Below are 27,064 nucleotides of genomic sequence, written 5' to 3'. Positions count from 1 at the left end.
TTCAAAACGTATAGATCTATTGACGCTCCTCTAATGCCCCAGGGGTGACATTGTTTTGATGGTCCTGGGTGCACAGCGCTTCTCAATCATGGCTGTCCCGGCCATATATTCAGATCTAAGTGAGTTTTTAAAATGAAACTGTGATGCATTTCTCTCTAATCTCACAATAAAAGCTGTCAGATCCCAATGAAGTCGCCAGAAATAAGTGTCTGTGGATTTTATTGCTGCAGACCAAATTGCACTGCTAGCAACCAAGAAAAACAATTTCAGACACGCTCTTAGTAAGAAGGGTAGAATATAAAATGAACCACCACTGAAATTATCAAAATCCTAGACATTTACATTATGTTGTGATCACTTTCAGCACTTTACTTGGCATATATAGTGACTTAACCAGTGGCATTACCTGCATAAAATACTGTCATCTAGACGTCACAGTGCATCCGTCTAATACCAGCATGATCACATCCCACTGATGGAAATAATAAGGTAAACATTCAATTCAAACATTTGAGGACTGTCAAGCAGGCACCAGTCTAGAGAGACACACCTTTGTCCTGTTTATGTTTGTTATGTCTCTTTCCCTGGCCTCAGTTTGTACAGATGCACCCATATGCTGCTTTTGAACCCACTTGACTGGGGAAATTGACCTATTAAAATGTGGCAGCATGCTGGCATATAAATATTTAATGTGCTAATAGAGCCCTCGGAGGAAAACATTTTAGAACGATTTTTCAGGCATCCTTTTGTTTTTTAACATACATATAACCTGATAATGTTTGTAACATAATACAACGTTAACGGAAAACACTTAGGCTACAGGAAACCTAAAGACCATCGTTTCATGTAAACCTATTACATATTCAACATGGGCAAACGCAGCTCTGAATTATAAATAAAGCAAGAATTGCAGCTAATGAGAGACGCAGATCAGGGGGGAAAATTTCAAAAGATATGGGAGTCATAATACACCACTCACGTGAATGATAGCAGCCGGCAACAATAGATTTCATCTCTGGTTTCCTCCACTGATCATGCAGCTTTTAGGCTCACTTTTCACAATGCCACTGCCGCAATGCCCGAGGCCCAAGTCCCCGAGCTTTTTGCAATTAATTAGTCCCAGTCGTATACAACTGTTACAGCAAAGGATCAGGGAAAAAGAAGAGAAAATATGATTCTTATATACAAAAGTGTGTCTGTGTGTGTCTGTGTGTTTGTGAGAGAGTAGAAGTACATGAGAGGCCCGAGCTGGATATAAAGCGAGTTTAACACAAACATCCCCCACACCGAGATGACACCCAGATCCATGTCGACCTGAGCATGGAGAAGGAGGCCAATTTGGAAACTGGAGGACTTCGCTCTTTGAAAAGAAACTCATTGGACTTAATGGATTACAAATAGTCTAATCATAACAAATGATTAGAGTGGCGTGGTTTGCAAAAGCATGGAAATTTGCATTTTGATGGAAGCCAATGTTAAATATCTGACCCTTGCAGCCCCGAATGGAAAAAGACTTGCCATGGTAAAGATGGGGCATGAAATATATTTACTCATCTGAAATAACTGGACAATTTTCCGGTTAGATGTGGTTCACTATTTATAAACCGCAGCCACTGACAGCCTGGCGCACAGATATTTTAAGACAAAATATTTATGATCACAGCAAAGGAGTCATCTGGTCGATACAGCCTAACTCTCCACAGCACGCCCTGCTATATTTATGATAACAGCTAAATTAAGTAAAAGCCTTAAAATGCTGGGAGGTACCATAATTGACAGTTCCAGTGAAAGTGCAAGCAAGGTTTGTCAATATTAATTTTCTGTTTGCCAAGGAAGCGTCCCAACTAGTGGGTCATTTATCCATCGGGGCAGGGATTGGGCTCTCTCTGCGGCCAAATCGACCTGTACCTGACCCCCCCAGGGCACACAACCAGGGGCTCGACCTTTGACCTCTGCAGGCAAATGACCTCATCAGATTAACATTTAAGGCGAATCTGTTGATGTTGCCTATATGTCTCTCTCAAAACAAAAGTTGTGCCACAGAGGGTGTAAGGGTGTGAGTGTGTGTGTGTGTGTGTGTGTGTGTGAGGCCGTTGGATTATACATGAAAAAAGATGAAGCCGCGTGGCTCAAAGAGTGGGAACGATGAAAGAGGAGTTTGCAGAAGAGTGGCGTGCTGAAAGAGGCGCACTGTGAAAACAGCCTGTATTTTGTCAATTCACAAGCACACTAGGGGTGGGGTGAGCTCCACACAATGATCAAGCCTCAGAGATAAAATCCCACAACAAACTGCCATTTGTCTAACACCATCAAATATTGCAACATTGAATCTCACCTTTCTTCTTCAAGAATGCTTTTCGGGTGGCCAAGGGACTCTGACGAACTTTCTGGTTCTGCAGAAATTTAACTGCTGTTGCAATCTGTGGAAGAGTGGAAGACAGAGAAACACAAGGCTATTTAACTTACTTTTTCCCCCCGCAAAACGTATCCACACACTGCACTCAGAAGCAATTAATGTGAACGTCTGTCTCACATGTCATAAAATAAGCCACACTCTCTCTTATAAAACACAAGTACATTAGCTGATTTGATTGCTTCGAGTCCAGTGAAAAAGTTCCTTCAGTGCGTCGAATAGGAAGAGAGCCGACCACCTAGCCACTTTAGAGATAAATCTGGTAAATGTGCGAATCAGCAGTTATAAAATTAGCCCATCAAGGTTTGCTGAACAAATGGAGGATGGAGTTTAATTTGCCATTATCCTCTTTAAGACAAACTCCAAATCTTAAGTGAGCGCGGGTGAAAATCCATACTTAATGCAGACGTGGCCGTCTGGATCTAATAGCTGCAGAATACCTGCCTGGAAAGAAAAAAAAAAAAAACAGGCCAGCCAGTCTTAAGGACGAAAATGCATTATGATCAAATCACTGGGTCTCGTGCTACGTAATGACTAAGTAATAATGCAGCAGGAAATTAAATATGGTCAGAACACGTGTAGTTGTTAGTGCCTGGCGTTCATCGATTCGGCCATGTTTTCCTTCGAGGTCCACCTTAATTTGCCACTTAGAACACTCTTTTCTACGAATTAAGAAGGGAGGGGGCAAAAAGAAAAAGAAAAAACACCCCCAACCTCGAACACCATTAAAAGTGGAGTTTGAAGAGGGACTAACAGGGGAGGGGGTCTTGAAGTGGTGCTTTTAAAATTGAGATAAACATGAAATAACATCTGGCAGGCCGGGAGGGGGAAAGAAAACGCACACTCAGGCCCTTCTGGCACTAAGATGCGTCGTTATCGCACCTGTGGTTCCCGTGATTCAATTGTAAAAGTCATCCCTCTAATAGGTTGAAAGGTTTTGATTACTGTTCTTTTCTTTAACCGAGGCCCCCCCTCAAAAAAGAAAGACATAAAGAAAGAAAGAGAGAAAGCAAGAAAGAAAGTGATTGAGCGCACTGTCTCTGGTAATTCATTTTGGGTAATGCATTGCATATACTAAGGACCTGTTTCAATCCAAAAGAATTGCATTTTGAAAATCGGCTGAGGGGAATATATAATAGAGAGACAGAGTGAAGGGGGCTGAAGGGCCATATAATTCTTCAGCAGCAAATCAAGACAAAGTGGGTTAGGGGACATGGTTTTGCCATCAAAATCTATGATAAAGATATACCCATCAGTTTAAGGAAGAGAAGGAGGATTTCCGAAGGCTTTTGCAGAATGCATTGGGGGGGGGGGGGGGGGGGATCAAAGTTTACTGCAGTCTGCAAAAAAAAAAAAATCTGTCACATGGCAAAGCCAAAACAGACATAACCATGTGTTAACCTTATTAAAATCATTCAATTCATATGCCTGATATGGCCCTCCCCTTAATGAATATCAAACCAACACACACACAGGCTGGCACGCAACACAAAACACTCAATACATCTGAGGCCACTGCGTTCGGGTGTCACCATGACATTACGGTGACCTTTGAAGTGCATAAGGGTTACACAAGGGGTGTGGAAATTCCTGGATCTCTATATGCTGAAGGCACATTAAGCCCAGTCACCCGGAACCTTCATTGTGACAAGCAGATGAGAGCGCTTGCCTGGCGAACCCCCCACCCCACCAGTTTTGCTGGCGGATGTTTGAGGAGAGTCAGTTACAGGAAAAAAAACAGCAGACTATCCACTATCTGTTTCAAAAAGAATGATGACGCTTTAAGGGAGCTTCAAGCATGTGGATTCATTCTGATAAGAGTAATGGAAAACAGTACTCAATGAGAACCATACAAGAAGCACAAATATATAAACATACAGAACTTGCATTGAGATGGTTGGGTTTGTTTCTTGCTATTCAAATGCATGTTTAGATGGTTGGGATCTCTTAAACGATCACCGTCAAGATTCAGTAATGTGATAAAGACCAGTTTGATGGTTTGTGTATTGAAGCTATAAAAAGGACTACTATTAAATAATCAGCATTTTAAATCACTCAATAGAATATGATAAATAACCAGCCAGAAATTTGGGAGAAAAAAAAAAGATTAAAAAGGCAATCAATACTCGAGAGCTATCAAGTATTAAAAACACTTCTACAAAACATTAAATCCTAGACAGATGGAGCAGTGTCCATTTATTTTTCAGGGTTGTCTCTGATCTTCAGGGAGCACAAAAGTGCTTTTCTTTGCAGATGACATAGCCTGCTTTCCCCAAGTTCCACCCAGACATCTCAATCAATTATAACCACATTGCCCAGATTTTAGTCTTATCCAGTTATTGACTTATAGATCAACCCCTTGTAGCATAAGGTAGCGCACAGTGGAGCTTTTAAAGGAGAGGGCTGCATCACTATATGTCAGTACAAGGCACATTTGGTTTGACAGGCTAAATATCAACTTAAATTAAAGAGGTTGGTGTATGTTGCCTTGCTGAATACCAGTAAATACCTCTTTGTTAATCAACCATTATTTTCTAATGTTTCTTGTAAGGCTAAAATTTCTAATGCACTGAAAGTGCTCCCGGGTCCTAACCGATAATCTTTACAAATAAGATGACTGTTAAAGTGTCAGGTGTAACCGAAAAAGTGGCGAAAACTCAATCATAGGAAGAGACAAACATTACCCATCGTGCCTGGAGACAGGCAAGTTGATGACCAGACAGGATCTTAGGAGTCCTGTAGTGCCATTATCAGATTTGAATCGGGCGGTGCACTTCTCCTGACACTCGTCCTATAAGTTCTGCACCAAAATTAGGGCTGGGGTGACTCGTTAACGCATCGAATTCGATCTGCCCCACTATGTCTGACTTCATGGAGGAGTCAACCGTGCTAGTAAGCAGCAGCAGATGTCCCATGCAGGTTATTAGGTTACACACTGAATATAAAATTCAGCACTTCACTCTTTGAACCTTGGTCATGGTGGTGTTACATTTATTCATGGTAGAATTAGTAGTCTTTCGAAACATCTACCAGCAAAGAACAAAATGAAATGACAAAAATGTACGCTACAGCGTACTCGCAGCTTGCTTCAGAGAAGTCCTGTTAGTCACATCCTCTTGAAGACTCACTACAGAAGTGTGTTTCCAGTTAGAGATTTCCTCTCTCTGGCGAGGGCATGTGATGTTTGACTGTACGAATATATGCGCTGTAAAATAAATGTTCAGCCATAAAAGATAAAAGGGACGTTTTGCTTAGAAACCCTGCCATAGAACCGCCACATATGAAAGAGAAGACTTCCGGAGCGACTCTGCTTTTGGGGTCAACCAGGGCCAACTGGAGCCAACTGGGGAGTATTCATTTCTCCACTCAAGACTCAAGGCTGCTCAAGACAAAGTGTGTCCTACAGAAAAGTGGCAGATCAGCTGAGAGGGCTTGACCTCTCCGGGAGGTGGTAGGGGGGATAAAGTCACCAAAGATGTGATGCCAGATCATTTCATTGTGCCCTTGGGTCTCTTCATTCATTTGTTTTATAAAACTTTGAAAATAATCAAAACACCATGATTACAAGCCACAGATCTCACCCGTTTAGGAAAACCATTGTGTCCGCACACACATAGTGATGATGATCAAACTACAGCAGTTTTGGGGTGTACCACAACCCAAGAAGACAACAGCATCAACAAACTCTGGCATTTTAAACACATTTTCATGCCAACTCAGGCCTGAGGGTTACAATAACAGATTTTGGCAAAAAAAAAGTATACTGTTTAACAGCATTAAAAAAGATCAAAAGATTTGGGGTCATAACTACACTATGTTGGAAAGGTAAAACTACTTCAAATGAGGCCTTCTAGTTAGTAGCTTCATTAGTATCTCCTAGTTAGGAGCACCACTTCAGCACAGCTTTATCATAGTTCATATTACTGAGCTCCATCACATCAAACCTTCAGTGGCACAAAAGGTAAGGTTGTGCATTTGTTAGTGATAATGACCGCTCTTTCCGAGAGAAAGATAGAAGGGGAGAACCAGCAGGCGGGAGAGCTGGGGGGGGGGGGGGGGGGGGCTGAAGGGGGTCGGCATCAATGGAGGAAGCTAAAAGGAAATCATTAGCAAGTCTAGGATCTAGTCTCGGTGTGAATCAATTCATTTCAAATTGCCCTGTACATTTATGGAGAAGCACCACTGATATAATAAAAGGCTAATAGACATGGGGAAAATTGTGTTACGTTGCCTCTCAAATTTCGCCCAAACAATAGTTTGGCACATGTGGAACCAGGTAATGTAGGAGGGTTAGAGCTGAGGTTGTGGTGGGGAGGGGGCTGTACAGAGTAAAAAGGGTAAGAAAAATTAAGCTCTATATTAATTAGCAGCTTTCCTGGTTGATCCTATGGTGGGGAGTGGTGGCCCTGCAGATGCTTTCAGCTCTGATAGCGCCCTGACACCAAAGCCTGGGAAATGGAATGGGATTCTGATGCAATTAGGCGCTTCCTCTTAGCCTGGGTTTGGACTCTGCACAGGCTGTTTTTAATCTTTTAAAGGTACACCTTTAAAGGGCCTGCTAATTATGACATCTTTTCCACGCGGGGCGACCTTTCGAGAGGGAGCGAGTCCTCTGGGTGAGCAACGGGGAGAGAATGACACACCAATCGGAGCGCAGGAGCCACTAAGCCAGCCACCGTGTGTGTGTGTGTGTGTGTGTGTGTGTGTGTGTGTGTGTTAGTGTGTTAGTGTGTGTTAGTGTGTGTTAGTGTGTGTGTTAGTGTGTGTGTGAGGGGGGGGGGGGGGGGAGTGTGAGGGGCAGATACAGAAAGATAGACTGACAGTCAGAGAGGAGAAATGATGCCAGTGTAACTGTGGTGAAACAGACTAGTCCTCGCACTCCTCGGCAGTGAGACCCTTTCAGGCCCATCCACTGTGTTTGTCTGAGTCCTGCTATCTCTGCGAACTGCTGGAAAAGTCTGTCAACAACGACTTCAGAAAAAAAAAAAAAGGAAACGCAAAAAAGGGTTAGGAAAAGCCAGACTCCAGATATCAGTTTACCCACCTTTCTTTACAGAGTCAAATCTACTTTTACAAAGGTCACAAATATGATGCATGGATCTATGCAAAAAAACCTCATTACTAATGACAAAGTATAAACACTTTTCCGGGTAGTCAGTCTATATTGAACGGCAAGGCCCCAACAACAGATGGGCCAGCTGATATTCAAATCACGTTGGTGGCAATTTTTATTGAATGCTCTGAACTTCTGAAAGTAAAGGTCAGAAAGAACATTTCTGTGCACTGAAAAAAAGCAGATGGAAAACTCCATTGACGTTTTGCTCTGCAAAGGTTTAAAAATAACAGGCAGCTCCCCGCATGTGTGACAACAGAGGCCCCCGTGGGCAAAAAAGCTACGAAACATGACATCAACTGCACGTTATGCAATTTTTACAGGATCGGGAGAAAACAGATACACATGTTCGCCCCATGCACTCACTCACACACACACACACACACACACACACACACACACACACACACACACAACAGACTTATGCTCAGCTGGCATTTTCTTCCCTAAAATGTTTCCCATAAAATGTTCTTTCTTTAGATCAATTATGAGTAGACCCATAACATACACACACACAAACGGAAAACACAAAACACCCAAACATGTTTTACATGTTCATGAGCGTGTCTTTGTGGGGGTGTGTGTGGCAAGTCAGACATCATACTGTATGAGGCGTCACCATAGGTCTGTAAGAGCTGTCCATCAGAAAACAAGGCTTTCCAGATGAGCCTGCCCTATGCACTCCCCCCATCTCTATATAAGAGGCCAGTCAAGGAGCCCACAACGAGACAGAGTTCTGCCTTTATAGACTCAGCTCCTAATCTGTAATTGTAAGGCTCACTATTTTCCGATTACAGACGTGCAATAATTCCTCTTAAAAAGAAAATCAATAGAACAAGTTAAGTGTACAGCGCCTTTTTTTTCCAACTGGAAACGCTTCTGTTAACATAGATTAATCTCAAGTCATAATCCTAACTAGCCTATAAACTGCGCTAATAACATGGCGGGCTGTTTCATTTGATCTATTCCACTTGCTTTTTCCCCCTCCTTTTCGACAGTATGAGAACGGGGCCTGTTCACGTCAAAGAGTCTTATGTCATGGCTGTTTAAACTGGTTACTGAGAAGGTGCCCGTTGCGGTACTGATATAGGAAAAAATATCAATATTTAATCGACAGTTGAGAGAGAGAGACAGAGAGAGAGAGAGAGACAGAGAGAAGGAGAGAGAGAAAGAGAGAGAAAGAAAGAGAGAGAAAGAGAGGAGAGAGAGAAAGAGAGAGAGAGAGAGAAAGAGAGAAAGAAAGAGAGAGACAGAGAAGGAGAGGGAAAGAGAGAAAGAGAGAGAGGCGGCCTAAACGGTTTAGGGATACTTTCAGGGTCTTTGCGGCGGTGTCCCTTTCTGTCGTATAGATCAGACCAAAAAGGCCCAGTGCTGTGCTGCTGACAGGCCCTGGCCTTGTCAGGAATAACAGACAAGCTGGGCAAAGGGGCCATATTAAATGCTCCGCTTTACAAACTAATTATTTATTGCGCAGTCAGTCAGTGAAGAGAGTTTGAATGAGCCGCTGCTGCACGTCTCTCAAGCCCTCAAAAAACACTTCCCCCGGAACGAGTGACAAATATCGCCACTTACTTTCGAACCGAAAAGGGAAGCAGATCAACAGCAGGGGTGATCCGTTCCCGGAGGGAAGGCCACAGCCCCCAGCTGAGCGTCTGCTTCTCGGTTTAAAAGCATCTTCTCACTACCAGTGCCAAGACAGCAGGGACTTTTTCCGCCGATCCGTCTTCATTCAGGTGAAAAAAGAGCCCAGCACAAGGCACTGGGGGATAGACTAGATAAAGGTCAATGGGGATTTAACTGGAGCACCAACACAGAGGGAACAGTTGCACTGGATATACAGTGAATATGTAGGCAACCCAATCTCTCACATACACACGCACATGCACATTTTTACTAAAAGCACACATGCATACTTATACAAACACAATACACACTTTATTCAGCCACCACAAATATTCTAGCAGCAATCCAGTAATGGATACTTCCTCAGCTCCTCGATTGGTCAAAATGTTTTCATACTATAATTTAATTCAAAAACACTTTTACAAAGCAAGAGTAATCAATTTTAATTAGTTGATTTTTTTTTTCCAATCGCATAAAATTTAATGTACTGCCATCGATCTCCTTTGTTCTTTAATGCAGTGCTGCTTTCCTGTAATTTGAAGCTTTGCTGATTCCTCCCCCCCCCCTACCAGCCAATGATGACATTCAGTGACAGGCCGGTCCACATGTCTTAGAGCTGTGAAGAGGGCAGGGCCAAAACACATGTGCGTGCGCGCGCGCGCACACACACACACACACGCACACACACAGTGAGTGAGAGAGAGAAAGAGAGAGAGAGAGAGAGAGAGAGAGAGAGAGAGAGAGAGAGACAGACAGACAGACAGACAGACAAATAAACAACCCCCTTATTGTTAAGAGATTATCATTACCCCATCAATAAACAACAGGCAACCATGATTATCTCTTTGTAGTCTGACCAGAAAATATTTAAACAGACAAATGAGTGGCCTACCTTTCCCCTATTGTTTGAAGGAAAACATGCAAAAGATACAAATACTACCTAGACAAAACAGAAAGTAAGGGCCCCAGAGCAAAGCACACAAGCCAGTGACTAACCACATAATCATGAATAATAGACTCGGAAGGAGAAGTGCAGAGATAAACACAATGGCAATCTTGTGGCTGGCACTGGCTCCTTGTCCTTCATAGGAACGAGAGCACGGAGGATGGAAGGGGTGTGTGGGGGGGGGGGGACTATGAGCCGTCATGTCCAATTAGCTGATTGAAGCAAAACGCAAACAGCACCAATGGCGACAACGTGGAGCGGGTGTCCAAGCGAACGCACCGCACACAAGTTGTGTTACGCAGACCGGAGGTGAGCCTCACTGTCACAAGCAACTAATACTGACAGGGGTCTCTCTCTCATTCTAGCCCCTTCTCACTCATTCAGCCTGTCTGTCTACCTCTATGTCTATCTCTCCCTTCCCTCTCTCTCTCTTTCTCTCCAAACTGAACTGAACACATCCACACAGGAGTGCTAATGCAGCATGATTGTATGCTCAGTGTGACAGTCAAACACAGAGACACTTGCAATGCTCCCCCCCCACACACACACACATACACACACACACACACACAGTGGACACTGGTGGTTGGGCACACAACCATTATGGCACCAGCAATGTGATTTTTGGACACGGCAGAACAGCAGCAGCCTCCTCATTACCAAATGGGCTAATATCCATGCAGCGTGCTGGTGGGAAGAGAGGAGAGGAGAGGAGAGGAGAGAGCCTGCCAGTGATCAATTGATCCACTCGGCACACGCGATGTGACACTGGGGAAAGAGAGGCCCACACCGCCAGGAGACAGATTGTGACATTCCGGTGACATTATCATCTCAAGACTCCTTCTCATTCAATATCTGAGGATGCTAATCACGCGTCTCGGATCAACAGTTTTGCCATCTTCAAAAGGCTAAGAAATAGTGGCACGACCCACGACGAGGGTGACCCTCTCCCAGAAGCCACAGTGGACGGAAGGGCAAGAGGCAGAGGCAGAGAGAGAGAGAGAGAGAGAGAACCAGAGAGAGAGAATGAAAGAGAAGGGGGGGGGGGGGAGTCAGAAAGAAACAGAGAGGACTGACAGCATGCAAGAGAGAAGGGAGAGACGGAGAAACTGAAAGAGAGAAAAAAATGAGAGAGCGAGAGAGCGAGAGAGCAAGCTGAAGCGACAGACAGAAGACGAGCACTGTGGTGACAAGGGGGGGGGGGGGCTGGTCACAGAAGATGAATATCGCCATCTACTGGTGGGCTGTAGGTGGAGCAGCGGCGGGCGCGCTGGTCGTGGAGCGGCCGTGCACAGCGGCCTCCCCGATCCCCGTCTCTAAGTACGTGCTGTCAGAAGTGATTAGGCAGCGACGGAGACGCCGGACCTCACGGTCTGAAGCACTGCTCAGTGGAAAATCACCAGCTCTCGGGATCAGGGCAGGGCCGAACCGAGGAGGGCCTCTCTCCATACACACACACACACACACACACACACACGTGCACACGCATACACACACGCATACACGCATACACACACACCACACACACACACACACACACACACACACGCACACACGCATACACATACACACACACTCTATAGGCACCCACTCCACCTGCCATCACTGGTGGCACATGACACAAAAACAAAGACTGCCAACGTCATCAGATCAGAATCTGCCATGTTTTTGATTGTTCATAAATCCTCTCTTTATACATTTATAAATAGCTGTGGTGGAAAAGGAGTTGACTTACTTAGGTAGGGTCAGCAGGGCAATTGGGGCTTAGTCTCAGGGTTTATGGGGCCTGATTAGGAACCCACAGGGCCTAGACCCACAGTAGTATCAGTCACAGTAGCCTACACATTTATATTCTTTACTTCAAAACCAAACCATATTCATCTCCCGAATGTCGACGATGAGCTGAAATCCACAAGGCTTCGAGCTATGCGAAGTGATTTACGCCTGTTGACGGAGAAACAAACATCGCTGTGACTTAACTGCACCCACAGAATTTGAAAAATGCGCGTCTGTTAAAAGGATCATCTTTTTTCCACTGCGTTCAGCCAGAATCTACAGGTTTTACTGCATACTTGCCCAGAGCATGTCTGCAGTCGAAAGGTGCCACCCAGCCACGCACATGCTCCCAAACTCCGGAGATATAAATCTGATGGGAGAGCTTCACCCAAACCTGCATTCCTAGGCAATTATCAACCTGACTTGACAGCACAACAGGAACAAAAAACAAAAAACCCTCACGCAATTTGTGCAAAACAGGGCTTGTACCTCAAACCACGTCAACAGGTTGAGCAAACTCGCATTGTTCCTTCACACGCCTATATTGTCGCATTGTTTCTCCTTACTCCTCATTTAAAGATACAATTTGTACAGATATAGTCTAAACAATCTAATAGCCTATCTTTACAGCTCAAGGCAAACACCCTTGTGGGCGACTGCAGTGTAGTGAAGGTGTGGTGTGGTGTGCATATGTATGGTGTGCAGAAGAGCTCTCTGGGGCTTGGGGGTGGAGATGAGGGAGCAGCATGAGAGTGGATATCAGGGGAGAGAGGACCACGTTTGGGGGCAGAGCAGAAGCCCCTCCAATGTGACCGCGAGGGTGCGTGAGAGCAGAGGGGCTGAGCTGGCAGCAGGAGGGGGGGTAGGGCGTTGGGGTAGGGCGGTGGGTGGGGGGTTAGCTGGTGACAGACACACACCTGTTCTGACATTCTCTGCCGACCTTGACTCTGAAAAACACATGACAATGCCACTCTGCGCATTCCCAGGGGACAGGCACATTCAGGCTGGGCCCCCTGTTCCTTTTCCCCCTCCACTCCCTGACCCCCTTCCACCTGCCCCCACCTCCACAAGCGCTATGTCCCTCACCCTGACCACCTAAATGTCCCCTTCCACACACTTGAACAGAGAGCAAAGACAGAAAAGCAGTGACGGTATGCGTGTGTGTGTGAGTGTGTGTCTGATCACTTAAATGTCCCCTTCCACACTTGAAGAGAGATCAAAGACAGGAAAGCAGTGATAGTAGATAGCATGTGTGTGTGTGTGTGTGTGTGTGTGTGTGTGTGAGTGTGAGGGGGAGAGAGAGAGGGAGAGACAGTGTAACCAGAAAGATGCATTACCAGAGAAAGTCTGAGAAGAGGACACCCTCACATGTTTGGCAGGTTAGACGACAGGCATATGATAATACCACAACATGTAGAGTAGTGAATCCTTTTTTTGTTGATAAAATGGCTCTGACAAACACAACAATGACGGTAGATGAACTCAATCTCAGCAGCGATTCTGATTCAGTGAATCATATGGCCACTCAAACTCTCACACACCTGACCTAAACCTAGAAGTAGCATTTACCAACACAAAAACAAACACACACTTTTTCTCAGCAGTGAGCCATTCAGCAACCACTTGGTGGTTTACGAGGCCTAATTTTCACACACACTCGCCTTCCTCTCAGCCCGGTTTCTGTGAAGCCACCCTGCGAAGCAAACACCTCACAGCTTTTCTGTGCATTTGAGCTATAAAAAACACACAGAAAAACAAAAAACGGAAACATGCACAAAACAAGATATCACAAAACCAAAACAGCACAGTGCACAGCACCAAAAAGCAGAAGTTAAAACAGAAACGGAAAAAAATAAATTGATAAAATTAAAACCACCTGGCCTAATCTCAAGATCAGATTTAAGAAACATCCCACATACACAATGCTAGCCACCTGAACAGTGAGAAAGGAGATCAGAGTAAAATAGATCAGCAGCTTTTTTTGTGTCATCCAAACATCAGATAATTGTCAGTCACACTAAGACACTCTGTGCCTGTGCATGTGTGTATGAAGGGGGGTATTTGGGAGTCATCATGTAACTGTACATTTGTGAACTGGCCTAGACACATGACACATCCACACAGCAGGAGATGTGACGTCAGCCCATTTGCCAGAACCACTGAGATAGCCTGACAAAATAGACAAAAAAACAACAACAATGTCCGTCTATATCCACCTCTCTCTTACACACACACACACAGACAGACAGACACACACACACACACACACACACACACACACACAAACACACACCAAGAGCTCAATGAGCTTCACTCCTCTCCCACCGGAGAGCAGGCCGTCCGAGGTGGAGACGTGGCCTTGGAAGCATGACCGCACGAGGTGTGGAGGCAGCTGCTCTGGCTGGGTCATGCAGACCGGACTGAGCAGCAGAGAGGCAGCCCAGGGCCCAGGGCCCTGCACCTTGCAGCAGCAGGTGAGCACGCTGCAGTCTCCAGCAGCCCCTAGTGCTCACACAGGAGGCAGCAACAGGTGACAGACAAAATAGGTCACGGGGAGGGAGGCAGCTAGAGGGAATGATATACAGTAGCCAGTGGGCTAAATCAAAATGAACTGAACTGAATAGGGCAAGACCTAAAGTGAGGTCCATTGCAAAGGTCAACAGTGGACACTATGCAGTCCAGTTGAGTGCTGCATACGGCACATGCATACAGGCTGTCTGTTTAGAAAGAAAAAACCTCCGAGTGCACGGAGCTGCAAAGTTGCACTCTGTCTTTAATGACACTACCCTTTTTTCCACCGCCAAAGTCTTTTTCTCCCCTTCCCCTGTGCAGTGGAGCCGGTGTCGTTCCTGCTAGACAGAGCAGCACGCTCCCCCCAGATAGGCCTGATAAAGCCATAATCTCGGGTTGCCACACAGTGCGAAACATAAACCCAATTAGCATCTCCCTTTCATTCGTTTTCATCAAACTAGCCAAAACTGACAAGTATTAATTAATATCTATTACATGTTATTTTTTCCCCTCTTTTAGCGAGGCAGAGCGATGGAGTGGCGGGTGGGGAGTGAGAAGCAATTAGTCGAACAAAATAATCAAAATAGTATGTTTCAAAAAGCACTGATAAATGTCCTGCGCGAGCTCGACTAAATGTAAGAAGTGTAATATATTCTTGCTGTCATATTCCATTAAACTGCTATTACAGGCCTGAAAGAACTATTAGTCACTGCATTATTAATAACATTAATGTATTTACATTTTTAGTGTACAAGTCGCTTTTTCCGGCAATAATTTATGAACTTGACTTCAGATATTTTATAATGCTTGCCCCCACAACCATCTACAGTCTTTTGAGCTTATTATTGATTAAGAAAAACGGCGAGATTTTTTTTAATGTTTGGATCCCTTCCCCCTTCAACTTCCCCCTTTAATGTATTAGAGAGGGAGGCCTTTTGCATTAGGGGACTGAAATAAAGTGCATTTACATCTGAAGCAGAACTTCATAATTTACATGGCAACATTTATTAGAGGTGACAAATGAGGGTTTGGGCCACTCCATGCTTTTCCACAATGCACCACTCACTCAATTCATGTACAGTAAATTATGGCAGGCCTTGTGAGTGCTGGTGCAAATGACGGTATTATATTTATGCAGCACATATGTGACTCCTGGGAGGTTAGCACTCTCACTGTGGAGAGGGAGACTGTTTCCCCAAAGAGCCCAGAGTGACTTCACGGATGTGCTTGTGTGATTGTGTGTGTGCATGTGTGTGTTTGCATGTACTCTAGCATGGCAGGTATGTCGAATTTATTGCATGGTTTTAAAAGTTGTGAGGAAGTGACTGTGGTAGGCAAATGCAAAAGTGGAAGAGGACTTTGTGCTTTAGAAGAGGCAAAGGAGGTGACACTACAACATTAGAAGATCCAAGCGTGATATATTTATTTTTACACTTATCCATGCAAGTCATGTACACTGTCGTTCAAAAGTTTAGGGTCACTTAGAAATTTCCATTCCACTCCATTATAGACAGAATAGCAGCTGATATCAGTTGCATTGTATTTTTTAGCAGGACAGCAGTTTTCAGATTACATTATGTAAGATTAGTAACCAGAAAGTGCCTTTGGAACACTGGATGAATGGCTGCTGATAATGGGCATCTGTATACCGGTACTTATGTAGATATTGCATTAAAGATCAGCGATTTCTAATTTACAACATTAATGATGAAAACAAGGACATTTCTAAGTGACTCAAAATTTTGAACGGTAATGTGTATATCTATATACTGCCTCCGACAGTCACTTCCTCACAACTTTTAAAACCATGCAATAAATTTGACACACCTGCCATGCTAGAGTACATGCACACACACAATCATACAAGCACATCCATGAAGTCAGTCTGGGCTCTTTTGGGGAAACAGTACATACAGTGTGTGTGTGTGTGTGTGTGTGTGTATGTGTATGTGTGTGTGTGTGTGTGTGTGTGTGTTAGGGGTGCACCGTTCCGATATTTAGATCAGATATCGGGCCGATATTGACAAAATAGCTGGATCGGGGGTCGGGATATTTTCCAGATCCAGCGCACAACTAGCCATTTCCTGCCACTATTACATATGCTGTTTGTCATTAGGCTATATCATTGTCATTACAGTATGCGAGGCTTTATATTTCTGGTTTACTATTCATGATGTTATTAACCACCATGTGCCATAGATTAATTACAATCTTCATGGGTTTTTGTTGCATTTTTAAGCAACACATGAAATGTGTGAAACACAAAATACTCAAACCAAATACATTGTAATTTTCATCTCTTATCTGTATAAACTTTGCCTGGTAAATGCAAACGTTCACACTGGCTGTTAAAAACATTTATTAGTTAAAACTTACAAATCCATATACCGTTTATTCACCACTATTCAAGCTCGTTCAAACTCTGTGTGAACTTCCTAAATTCTCGTGCACCACTATTGGTAAATAGAGGGGTTTGGCGAGTGGTTAGTGGTGTGAACCGTTTTGGCAGGGGTGTTTTGCACAAAGCTGTTTTTGTTGGGAGGAAAATGTATTTGTGTGTTTTACGTATGCTTGTTAGATTTATTATTTGGTAATAACTGTGAACTTAAACTTGAATTTGAATGCAGCTCCAAGTTGTAATAATAATAATAATAATAATAATAATAATAATAATAATAATAATAATAATAACAACAACAACTAGAAAACGCAATTCCAGGGAATTACCAGTGCATGAAAATGCAAAACATATGGTGTGAAATATATTGTTAAAACAGATGATGTGCTAATTGACAACCAACATGATGAGGTTTAATATAGTTGGAATGACTGAATAGTTAAATAGGTGGATGAATTAAATGGTTAAATTATTTGCTAGGTAGATGAGGTTTAATATAGTTGGAATGATTGAACAGTTAAATAGGTGGATAGTTTAAATGGTTAAATTATTTGTGAGGTAGATGAGATTTAATATAGTTGGAATGACTGAACTAGGTAGATGAGGTTTAATATAGCTGGAATGACTGAACAGTTAAATAGGTGGATAGTTTAAAAGGTTTAATTATTTGCTAGGTAGATGAGGTTTAATATAGTTGGAATGACTGAACTAGGTAGATGATGTTTAATATTGTTGGAATGACTGCACTAGGTAGATGAGGTTTAATATAATTTGAATGACTGAACAGTTAAATAGGTGAAGAGCTTAAAAGGTTAAACTATTTGCTAGATAGATGAGGTTTAATATAGTTGGAATGACTGAACAGTTAAATAGGTGGATAGTTAAAATGGTTAAATTATTTGCTAGGTAGATGAGGTTTAATATAGTTGGAATGACTGAACAGTTAAATAGGTGAATAGTCTTAAGAGAATGAGGGGCCGTTTATACGAGAACGATTGCTAAGGAAGACGACAAAATATTTTATCATAAGTGCCTTTCGTTTACACGGCGACCCCCGCCATCGGGGCTTGAAGACGCAAAAATCTGAAGACTCCTTCCAGAGTGTAGAGTTTTGAAGACGACCCGGGTTGCGTCTCCGTCTAAACGGCTAAACCAAAGATCCTTGATTACCTCTCTGGCTAAACTGTCATATTAGAATGTCTGCGCGTGACGTACCGGGATTCTATCACACCACCACCCAGCGGTCTGGAATGCATATCCAATCGAATATCACATACTCTTGCGTCTTCATATAAACAAAGATTTCCCCCTGAGAATGCTCGTCTAAACGCGAATAAAAAAATGAAGACGAGACGCCACTTCTGCGTCTTCTCTTTTCATCGTCACCGTATAAACATAGCCTGAGACTGTATGCTTAAAGCCTGAGAAACTGACAGTTGATCAAGGTGGCCTGGTCACCTGGCATAAGATTCTAATTGCTATGATGTCATAAAGGCCAATGTTAAGTCAATGGGGAAATTGTCAATAGTTTTTAATTAATAGTTTAAAAAGTATAAAAGTTACAAAGATGAAATGTACCCATGTCCTAAGTAAGACCCAAAGCACCCACGTCCTAAGTAAGACCTACGTAACATAGTTGAAGTTTCTACGTTAAACGGTTGAAGCTGCATTAACTGCGTTAGAATATAATAATAAGAAGATGACTAGGAAGAACAGTACAGTGCATTTTCATGCACTGTAATAACAACAACAACAACAATTCATTACATTTATTCTTAAGTGTTATTTTGTTACATTTTGTCTTAGGTAAGAACTCTTTAGTTAGGGAAAGTAATGTGCAAGTCAAGCCTGATGCCTTTAGTCTCTTCCACATGGTGAGGTCTACAGTTTATTTATTTAACAACGGTATCGGATCAGTATCGGGTCTCGACCAATACACAAAGCCCAGGCATCGGTATCGAGACTAAAAAAGTCGGACCGGTGCATTCCTAATGTACATATGTATGTATGTGTGTGTATATACACAGACATACGTATATACATACACACACACACATATATATACAGCTCTGAGAAAAAAATAATAGACCACTGCAAATTTGAATATGACCATCAACTCATTCGAATGTCACTCAGCACCCGTAGGATGAATCAGAAAAATGTGCAATGGTGTCTTAATTTTTTCCAGAGCGCTATATACTGTGTATGCTACTGGATAAAATAATACCAGGGAGAGCTATTACAACAGAGCTATGCGGAGCACAGAAAGAGGCCTTAAAGTTCTTGAAAGGCTACTCTAGCCTCTTCCTGTTAGCAGTTAGCAAAATGAAATTCCCTTAAACCCTAAAGTCAGACATTCCACTAAGAAAATGTCTCATTCATGAATAAATGACTTCCCTCGTTCCCCCGCTAATGTTCCTCAACCGATAACCACCATAAGCCAGCGTGTAATGTTCAATAATTATAGAGAGAAGCATTTTGCACTGCTGTAGTTACAAATGCACCATGGGAATCCCACCATTTAAACAAATAACTGGCGCTGCAGGGGAGTTGGCAGATGAATTAACTGCTAATAACTTACTGGGAAGCCAGATAAAGAACATTCCCTACGTGTCAATTACAAATCAGTTTTTCCTCTGATTTCTAGACCTCTGAAAATGCTCACAAGCTGTAAAAGAGAAAACATGGAACAACACAAAAAAAAAGAAATGCACACAGGGGGAGGGGGCGAGGACGTGTTGCTTCCACATCGCTTTGCATCTGTTTTCATCTTTTCGCCTTTTTTCTGCGCTTTGTTTTGATCAAGCAGGAGTGAGGGGAGGGGAAAAAAATATCAGAGGTTCAGCATCGGCTGCGTGTCTTTTTTTTGTGCGTCTCATTTGGTGGGAAAGGCTCGGGCCTCGGGCCTCGGCACACCGGCCTCCTAGCCGCTGCCGCCACCAGCGCTCCCGCTACAGGGACCCCGTGCAGCTTCAATCACAACTCTTCATTAACATTACAGGGCCCCGACCACAACCAGGAGAGACACCGGTGGCAGTCACAAAAAAAAAAAAAAAAAGACAGGGGGAAAAAAATCAGATGCTAGGTGTCTCAGTACCTGAATTACCATAGTCATTTACTTAATAAAGGCAGGCCTGCTTCCTGTCAATCAGTGGCTGCCGCGACTCTCATTTGCGGTGGTGAAAACGTCGGCATAATTGCTTCTTATACTAATCAACACAACTTGGGTAATTATGCCTTGAAAGTGACATTGGTGGGGGTTGGAGCTGGGGGCTTGTGGAGGGGGGGGGTTGGTTGGCTGTAAGGTGATGTGAACAGGCTTGACAGTAGAGGCATCTCTCACCACAGCCCTGAGACTACCAAGTCTCACCGCGGACCAGTCTCTCCCTCCCACGACTCGCCTTCTACATACAAAAGAGGACGAAAGGGGGGAACTTTAAATCAGACACAAGTAATTACAAAGTGCCAGACTGGTGTAAATGGCCATTCAGTACCGTATCCCTTTCCCAGGCGTGTTAGGAAAATAAACACAACGAGGGCTGTAATTAAAACGGTGTCATATTTCCGTCATCTGAGGAAAATGCATAATGACACAGCTTGGGCAGGCTAGGAAAAAGAAAAAACTGGGAAATTATAGATCTGTAGTTGACATATTGCTTATATTAATGTATTTGCTGGAATTAAAAGCAATGCAGAATTGTCTAAGTACAAATTAAATTTTATTGAATTTGGCGTAATCATAGACTTCGAATGACAGTCTGACAGAGAAGGGAAAAAAAACAGAACTTTCCCTTAAAAGTGGCTGGAATGGCTGTGGACATTGTGAGACATCCCCTTGAGACAAGATTGAAATTCCCAGGCTTGCATCACACCCACTGTCCCGGGGTCAAATGCCGAACACGCACCACCACTTGGCGAACGGGACGGATAAGGCGTTGGCTCCCTTAAAGCAAACAGTCCAGAGCACCGAGACAATCTTTTCCTCACTGTGAAAGAACTAGTCAGAATAAGGAACCAAAGCGTGTGCTGGTAGTTCCCATGCCAAGGTGGGTTGTGTTGGTTCTCATGCCAAGAGGATGCCAACACAAGTGCTTGTAAAACGCTTGAGACGCTGGAGACATGTGGCAGCTGTAAAGAGGAACAAGCCTGCCCAAAGCAAACCCAGAGACAAAACCAGAAACTTCAGCCCTCGGCTATCAGGACTACTCAGGACTAAGGTGTTGGTCTACATAGGTAGAGCATAGGCAACCTACTGTTGTTTCTGTTGATATATCACCTCTGGTGCATGCCAGCTCACACCCTGTGGGGGAGAGACTCTGTATTTTTGTCAGCCACTGAGTGATTGATGTGCAAAACACCTCTCTTACAAACCCTCTGTCAGGGTTAACAAATGCTGGAAGCCTTCTTCTGGATTTGTAATGGTTCAGGGAGATACACTACACATCCACAGTGAGCCAAACTCTCCTGAAGAGGAGAGGAGAGGAGGAGGAGGGGGGGGGGTAGGAGAAAGGCGGAGGGGGGTAGACAAGTATCCGCCCCCTAGCAGGGCGGTGACGGCGGCAGAAAAACAGTGAATCAGCCGGGAAACGGTGCAGACACAAGGCCCGCCTGACTCACCCCGAGGACCGCTCCGCTCGTCCTGATGGCTTCTGACTCGCCTGACAAATCTAATTGGACCTTCCCAAGGGGGCTGCCGACATTCTGTCGGAGCGCCACGTGTTCCGTGGGGACAAACCCGCCTAGCCTAGCAGGCCATCCAGCCCTGGTCAGCAAAAATATGCTTAGACGGGGGTTGTTACGTTCTGTTTGCGGACACTACTAGGATAACCCTCTCCTGTGCTGTTCCAAGCCCCCAAGCCCGCAATGTCCTATACCGCCCCACCCCGGTGAACACCTGCTGGGCTGCAAGTGCTATCTGGAGATGATGAGGAACTCCTGGTTGTTTCCAGGATTTCTCCTTTTGTCACTGCTCGGCTGCGACAATCAGGGTCTTCCCCTTTAAAAACACATTTCAAGACCATTTAGTGAACCCATTCACTCAAGTCACAAGAGCGGTGTAAAGGTTAAGTGGTGCAAACAGAGGATGGGAGACTCTGAGCTCCATCACTAGGAGGCTGCTGCATGTGTAAGTAGTGGCTGATGTCTTTGGCTGACAAAGATGTAGTGTGTACTAGTGGGCCCTGAGCACCTTGGGGTGGTCGCCTAAAGAGAAATGGCGGGTCAAAGGCATGCTTTACTTTCTGATTAGAGATAAAACTGCCACTCATTATTTCATGGGATCTAGGGGTGTCTGGACAAGGGAACATCAATTTACCAGTTTATCATGTACAAAACATATAAATTCAGAAGCGAACAATGTCTTCTCTAAGGCAATATTCAGAGGTCTTCAAGGCTTTAGGGCTATTTCATCGGAGAATCATTACAGGCCTGGCTGTAGGGTGTAGAGTAGTAACTGTCAGTTTGAACTGCAGAGAAAAATGAGCATATTTACATTCTGAAAATCAAATACAAGCTGACCTTGGAGTAAGCATGTGCAATATGTCAGATCACAGCATTCAAAACATTGATGACCAATACGTCACTGTTGTTGGGGGTAGAGAGCCCTTGTGACCTTCACCTCGGCTCATTCACCTCGGAGTTCATTTGATTCATTTTACATTTCACCTGGAGCATGTGTAATTGCACACACTCTCAGAGTGCTTTTCAACACTTTCAATGTAGATTTTTCTGGGCAGACGGCTCTTTCCAAAACAAAAAAAAAGAAGCAGGTTTTACCCAGTAGTAAAGGTTTGGGAAATATAATTTACATGAGACGAACAGTAATGGGAAGACTAAAAATGGTCACACAAGATAAACTGGATCTTTTATTGTCGGGTTTGGCCAACCCCATGTAATTTTCAGTATTCACAGTAACATAAATCCAACTTCAAATGACTATATATCCTTGCGCTAGCCTGTTTAAAATCTAAATTCACCTAACTAATTCTAACTCTAAAAACACTCTCTACTCTATTTCCAGATCAAACAGTGAGACGTTTTTATGTTATGCTCTCCTGGCACCAAATTACTTATGATGACGTGGGGGCACACTACCTCAGCGGAGTCTCCATGCTACAGAGGGTCTTCTGTACTGCAGGCTAGTCAGCACACAGATTATGAATGAAAATTGTCCCTGCAGTATAAAATAAGGGAAGAAATGGCCTTTTCATGTGGGAAGATGTCCGGCCGTAAATCTGCTAAATTGTGCCTCTGGGGAGCAGGCCCTGGTGATCTGGTCCAACAGAACACATCAGAGAGAAAAACCACAGAATAATGAAATCTGGGGCCCAGTCGTCTTTATCGACTCATCCTTTTCAAAGAGCGAGCGGGGAACATTCCAGAGACACTGTCAACATCAAAAAGAGCAACATTTGCCAAGTACAGAAAAGGCGGAATACAGGAATTCTGTAACTCAGAATGGCATCACAAAGTGAGAGATGAAATGCGAGAATACACAGTGGACCAGTATCTGTCCTCTGACTATTTTTTTCCCCAACAAGTTCAAAAGGGAATCATATGAATACAGCTTTGTGTCACAGCCCAGTCAAACAATTAATCATATTTTATTCCAGTAAACAGACCAGATCTTACCGGGATTACGCACAAGCAGGACACTTAAAGAAAAGAAAAGACAGATAAACAGGGCTTTCAAGTACAGTCAAAGAGGAATTCCAAAAAAATAAAAGTCTTTGGTGATTCACCTCCAATGTGGCATGATGACTTTAAAAGTGCAACCTGCACTGAAACGAGAAGTCCAAGCCGCCGCACTGCAAACTCATTTTCTCTGGCCAGGTCGCTGGCGGACCTCAAGAAAAGTGCACAGAGCACGCACGATAAATCTGACGTGAAATCATAATCATAAAAGCAATTAGCTGACCCTGCTCGGCTCGTCCTTGGACGTGACAGTGAGAATTCATACAGAGACCTCTAAGGAGGCAGGAGAGAGGGGGAGCGGGGGATGAGAGGGGGGAGAGAAAGAGAATGAGAGAAAGAGAGAGAGGGAGCGATAGAGAGAAAGAGAGCAGAGAGAGGAGGGGAGGCGAGGAAAAAGTGCAACACAGCAACAATAAAACAGCAGGCCCTTCCTGTGTCATTAACCATCGACTCCAAGAGCTCAACAACACATCATTAGGCTGGACTCAAGCGCCACACAGCCTCCACTCCAAACAGACTCAGGTGTCTCTCTGGCTGACTGTCTCGGAGAAACTGAAGAAGGCAGCTCACCTACTGCACTCGGCAGGACAGGCCAGCACCACAACAAGGACACAACAACCCAATGAAATCCTAGAGTTTGATAGATAGTTAGTTACAGAACACAGTGGAGAGAAATCTGTTGTTAAAATCCACCTCACGCTTATAAAAAAAACACTTCCATAAACGTGATCTCACTTGTTTGTAGTGATTTATAAGAACATTTTCATAATTGATGTAGGCCTAACTTAGTAGTCCCTTTTTCCCCATACCAGCATATTCGGCAAATAAGGTAGGCCACATCTCATGTGTCTATTTGTGTAAACTTCATGGCGACTTACAAAATGTGATTTAAAAAAAAAAAATACAGTGATAACAATGGGAGATTATGCATATTGTCACAAAATGTGTAAAAATAATATTTATTTTCAAAATCACACACATCACCCCCACAATGATATTACAGAGGATTGGAACTACTCGCTGCCACCTAGTGACTGTCTTCTTCAATAACCATGAAATATCTGTGTGCTTCATGCCCCCGCACCAGCCGTAACTCTCCTTTACTGCAGACAGGTCCAATAAAGGATCACAATTACAATTAAAGTAATGAACAAAAAGGAATACAAAAAAGAGAGGGAAAAAAAGAAACGCTAAAGGAAGGTTCCCTCGACAAAGTAAATTGTAGCCTAGTTTCCGACAGATTCAAGAGAAGCCTTTTTGGAGTCATTATCACGCTGCGCTCGCTGAATAATTAACTTTTCTGAAACCCCGAAATGACAACAAAAGTAAAACGTTGTCTCTCGGCACTTGCCACGGTCCTATTCATGAACCCCCGGAGCACAGAAGAGGAAGAGTGCTGTCAGGTTTTATTGTTAAGGGCCCATCAGACGTATCCTGATATTGAGTTACACAGAGAGGGAGAGACCCCCCTACCCCACCCAACCACCCCATCCCCGAGCTAGTATTTTATTTTCAAAAAACGACCAGATGAGCAACAGATGGCTTTTATGACTTGGGGGCCATGAATGACAGCAAAGAGGGAAGAAAGGGGGAAAAATGAATTAAGTGGGAGAACGACAATAAGATGGAACGAGGGTGCGTGTTTCAGAGAAAGACAGAGCCAGGATGAGAAAGAGAGAGTTCTCCTGAGTGATGCCAGTGGCTGCAGCGGTAATGTTGGCATCTTGTCAGCCAGCCCCCGATTTCTAAGCTTGGTGCAGTTTTTCCGCACCCCTCCCCCCTCCCACACCTCCTCCTCCTTCTCCTCCACTGTGGTGGTGATAGCAGAGGGAGCTCCGGAAATTCAGAGACTGCTGAGCCAAAACAGATCACTTCAAAGCGCCTTATTTAACGCTCGCTAAATTTTTCATCACAGTCGCTTAATATCCTGGGGAAGGGGGAGCTTTTGAAGTTGCTGCGAGACCGGGATGTTCTTCTCGCTCCTCCCCTCCAGCTCCACCCCCTCCCCTCCTTACCCACCTCCAAACACCACGCCTGTGTTTCTCCTCTCCCAGTGTGTACACGGACCCCCCCCCCCCCCCCCCCCCCAACACACACACACTCACACACACACACACACACACACACACACACACACTCACACACAGTCCACCACCCATTCAGCACCTTAGTCCTCCTAGCGGAGGTCAGGTGGTGAAGGTGTGTGGGCCCAACCCAGCGCACCAGGTCAACCATGCTACCAGTTCCGCTGAGGAAGCTGCTACCAAGGCAACACCACACAGCAGCAGTCATTCCTCCCTCGCTCTCACACACACACACACACGAACACTCGGCCTTGGGGGAATAGTATGCCATGGAGCCAGAGATGATCAATAATGCATGCGCTATTTTCAAACAAGCAGACAGGGTTAAAAGGTCTGTTTGGTGTTTTCATTCCTAAAATGAGCAGCGTGGAGTCTTTGAAGATCCTGGGGGGGCTGTCCAGGTACTGCCATTTGCCCACAAACAAACAGCGATTATGAAGCGGATAAATACACAGAGCAGCTTGTTTGTCAGGGCCTTAGGTCACAAGACACTGGAGGAAGGGAAAGCTGAGGAGGAGAGTGATGCAAGGAGAGAAGGAGAGAAGAACAGAGCAGAGCAGAGGAGAAGAGAAGAGAGAAGGAGGGAACAGAGAGAGGGAGTAGAGATTGTGGGACAGGAGAAAAGAACCGCAAAGAGGAGAATAAAGGAACCAACAGACAGGCAGGCAGGGAGTGAGTGAACGAGTGCAAGAAAGAAACCAAGAAGAGAGAGAGAGTGTGTGTGTGTGTGTGTGTGTTTAAGAGTGAATGAGTGTACTGCAGCCCCGTAGGCAAGCACTAGATAGGGGACTGCCTGATCATGTGGGGGGTGGGGGGGGGGGGGGGTGGCGTGGTGTAGCATTCTGGCGCTTGAAGCTTCAGGTTTAAACCTTCTGGCGTTCGGTGGAGCCGTCAGCCTTTTGCGCCTCCCCAGCCCAACGCAGCCTCGTGGCACCCAGAAGCGGCAAACGCACTGCCTGAGCACGCTGACGGGCCAAGGTGAGTCAGAACCTGTTAACGTGACTGGTGTCCCCTGCCTGTCACACACACACGCATACATACATACACACTCACACACACACACGCATGCATGCATACGAGTCTCCCTCCAACCTCTCCACTGGTCCCCTTCCTCTCATCCAGATAAAATCCTTTCAGACACAAATTTCAATTATTCACCTCCTCCAAATAATGCCTTGTGACATGAATTATCCCGCAATGTAATAATCCACTTAACTGGGAAAGAGCAGCTCATCAAAAAGAGAAAAGGGGGAGAAAAGAGAGAAGGCGAGTCCTCGACCAGCCAGCCACAGTAGGAGGCTTAATAATCTACATTTTTTACGCTGCTAAGGAGCGAGCCTTAAACACCGTTAGACATGACGCATGGCGTGAAATTACATTGACACAGGAAACAATAGCATAGTTAATTATCCAGAGATGACAAAGATGTCATCACCACGATCAACACAATGCAAGCAGAGCCTTTAGATTTGTCTTGAAATTAGAAGATCATGATGTATAGATGTAG

At 44.3% G+C, this 27,064-nt stretch overlaps 1 protein-coding gene across 1 annotated transcript in view; it reads right to left on the bottom strand.

Annotated features, from left to right (window-relative positions):
* The window catches only part of pex14 (peroxisomal biogenesis factor 14), a 58,512-nt gene that overhangs the window by 27,540 nt on the left and 3,908 nt on the right, over positions 1-27,064 (bottom strand). Inside the window, 1 exon segment of the mRNA XM_042097049.1 lies at positions 2,336-2,420. Within this exon segment, the coding sequence (XP_041952983.1) occupies positions 2,336-2,420 (85 nt within the window).

Source organism: Alosa sapidissima, chromosome 7, assembly GCF_018492685.1.
Source record: "Alosa sapidissima isolate fAloSap1 chromosome 7, fAloSap1.pri, whole genome shotgun sequence".
NCBI classification, from domain to species: Eukaryota; Metazoa; Chordata; class Actinopteri; order Clupeiformes; family Clupeidae; genus Alosa; species Alosa sapidissima.
Note: the sequence above shows the minus strand (reverse complement) of the source record. Positions and strands in the feature narration are given on the sequence as shown.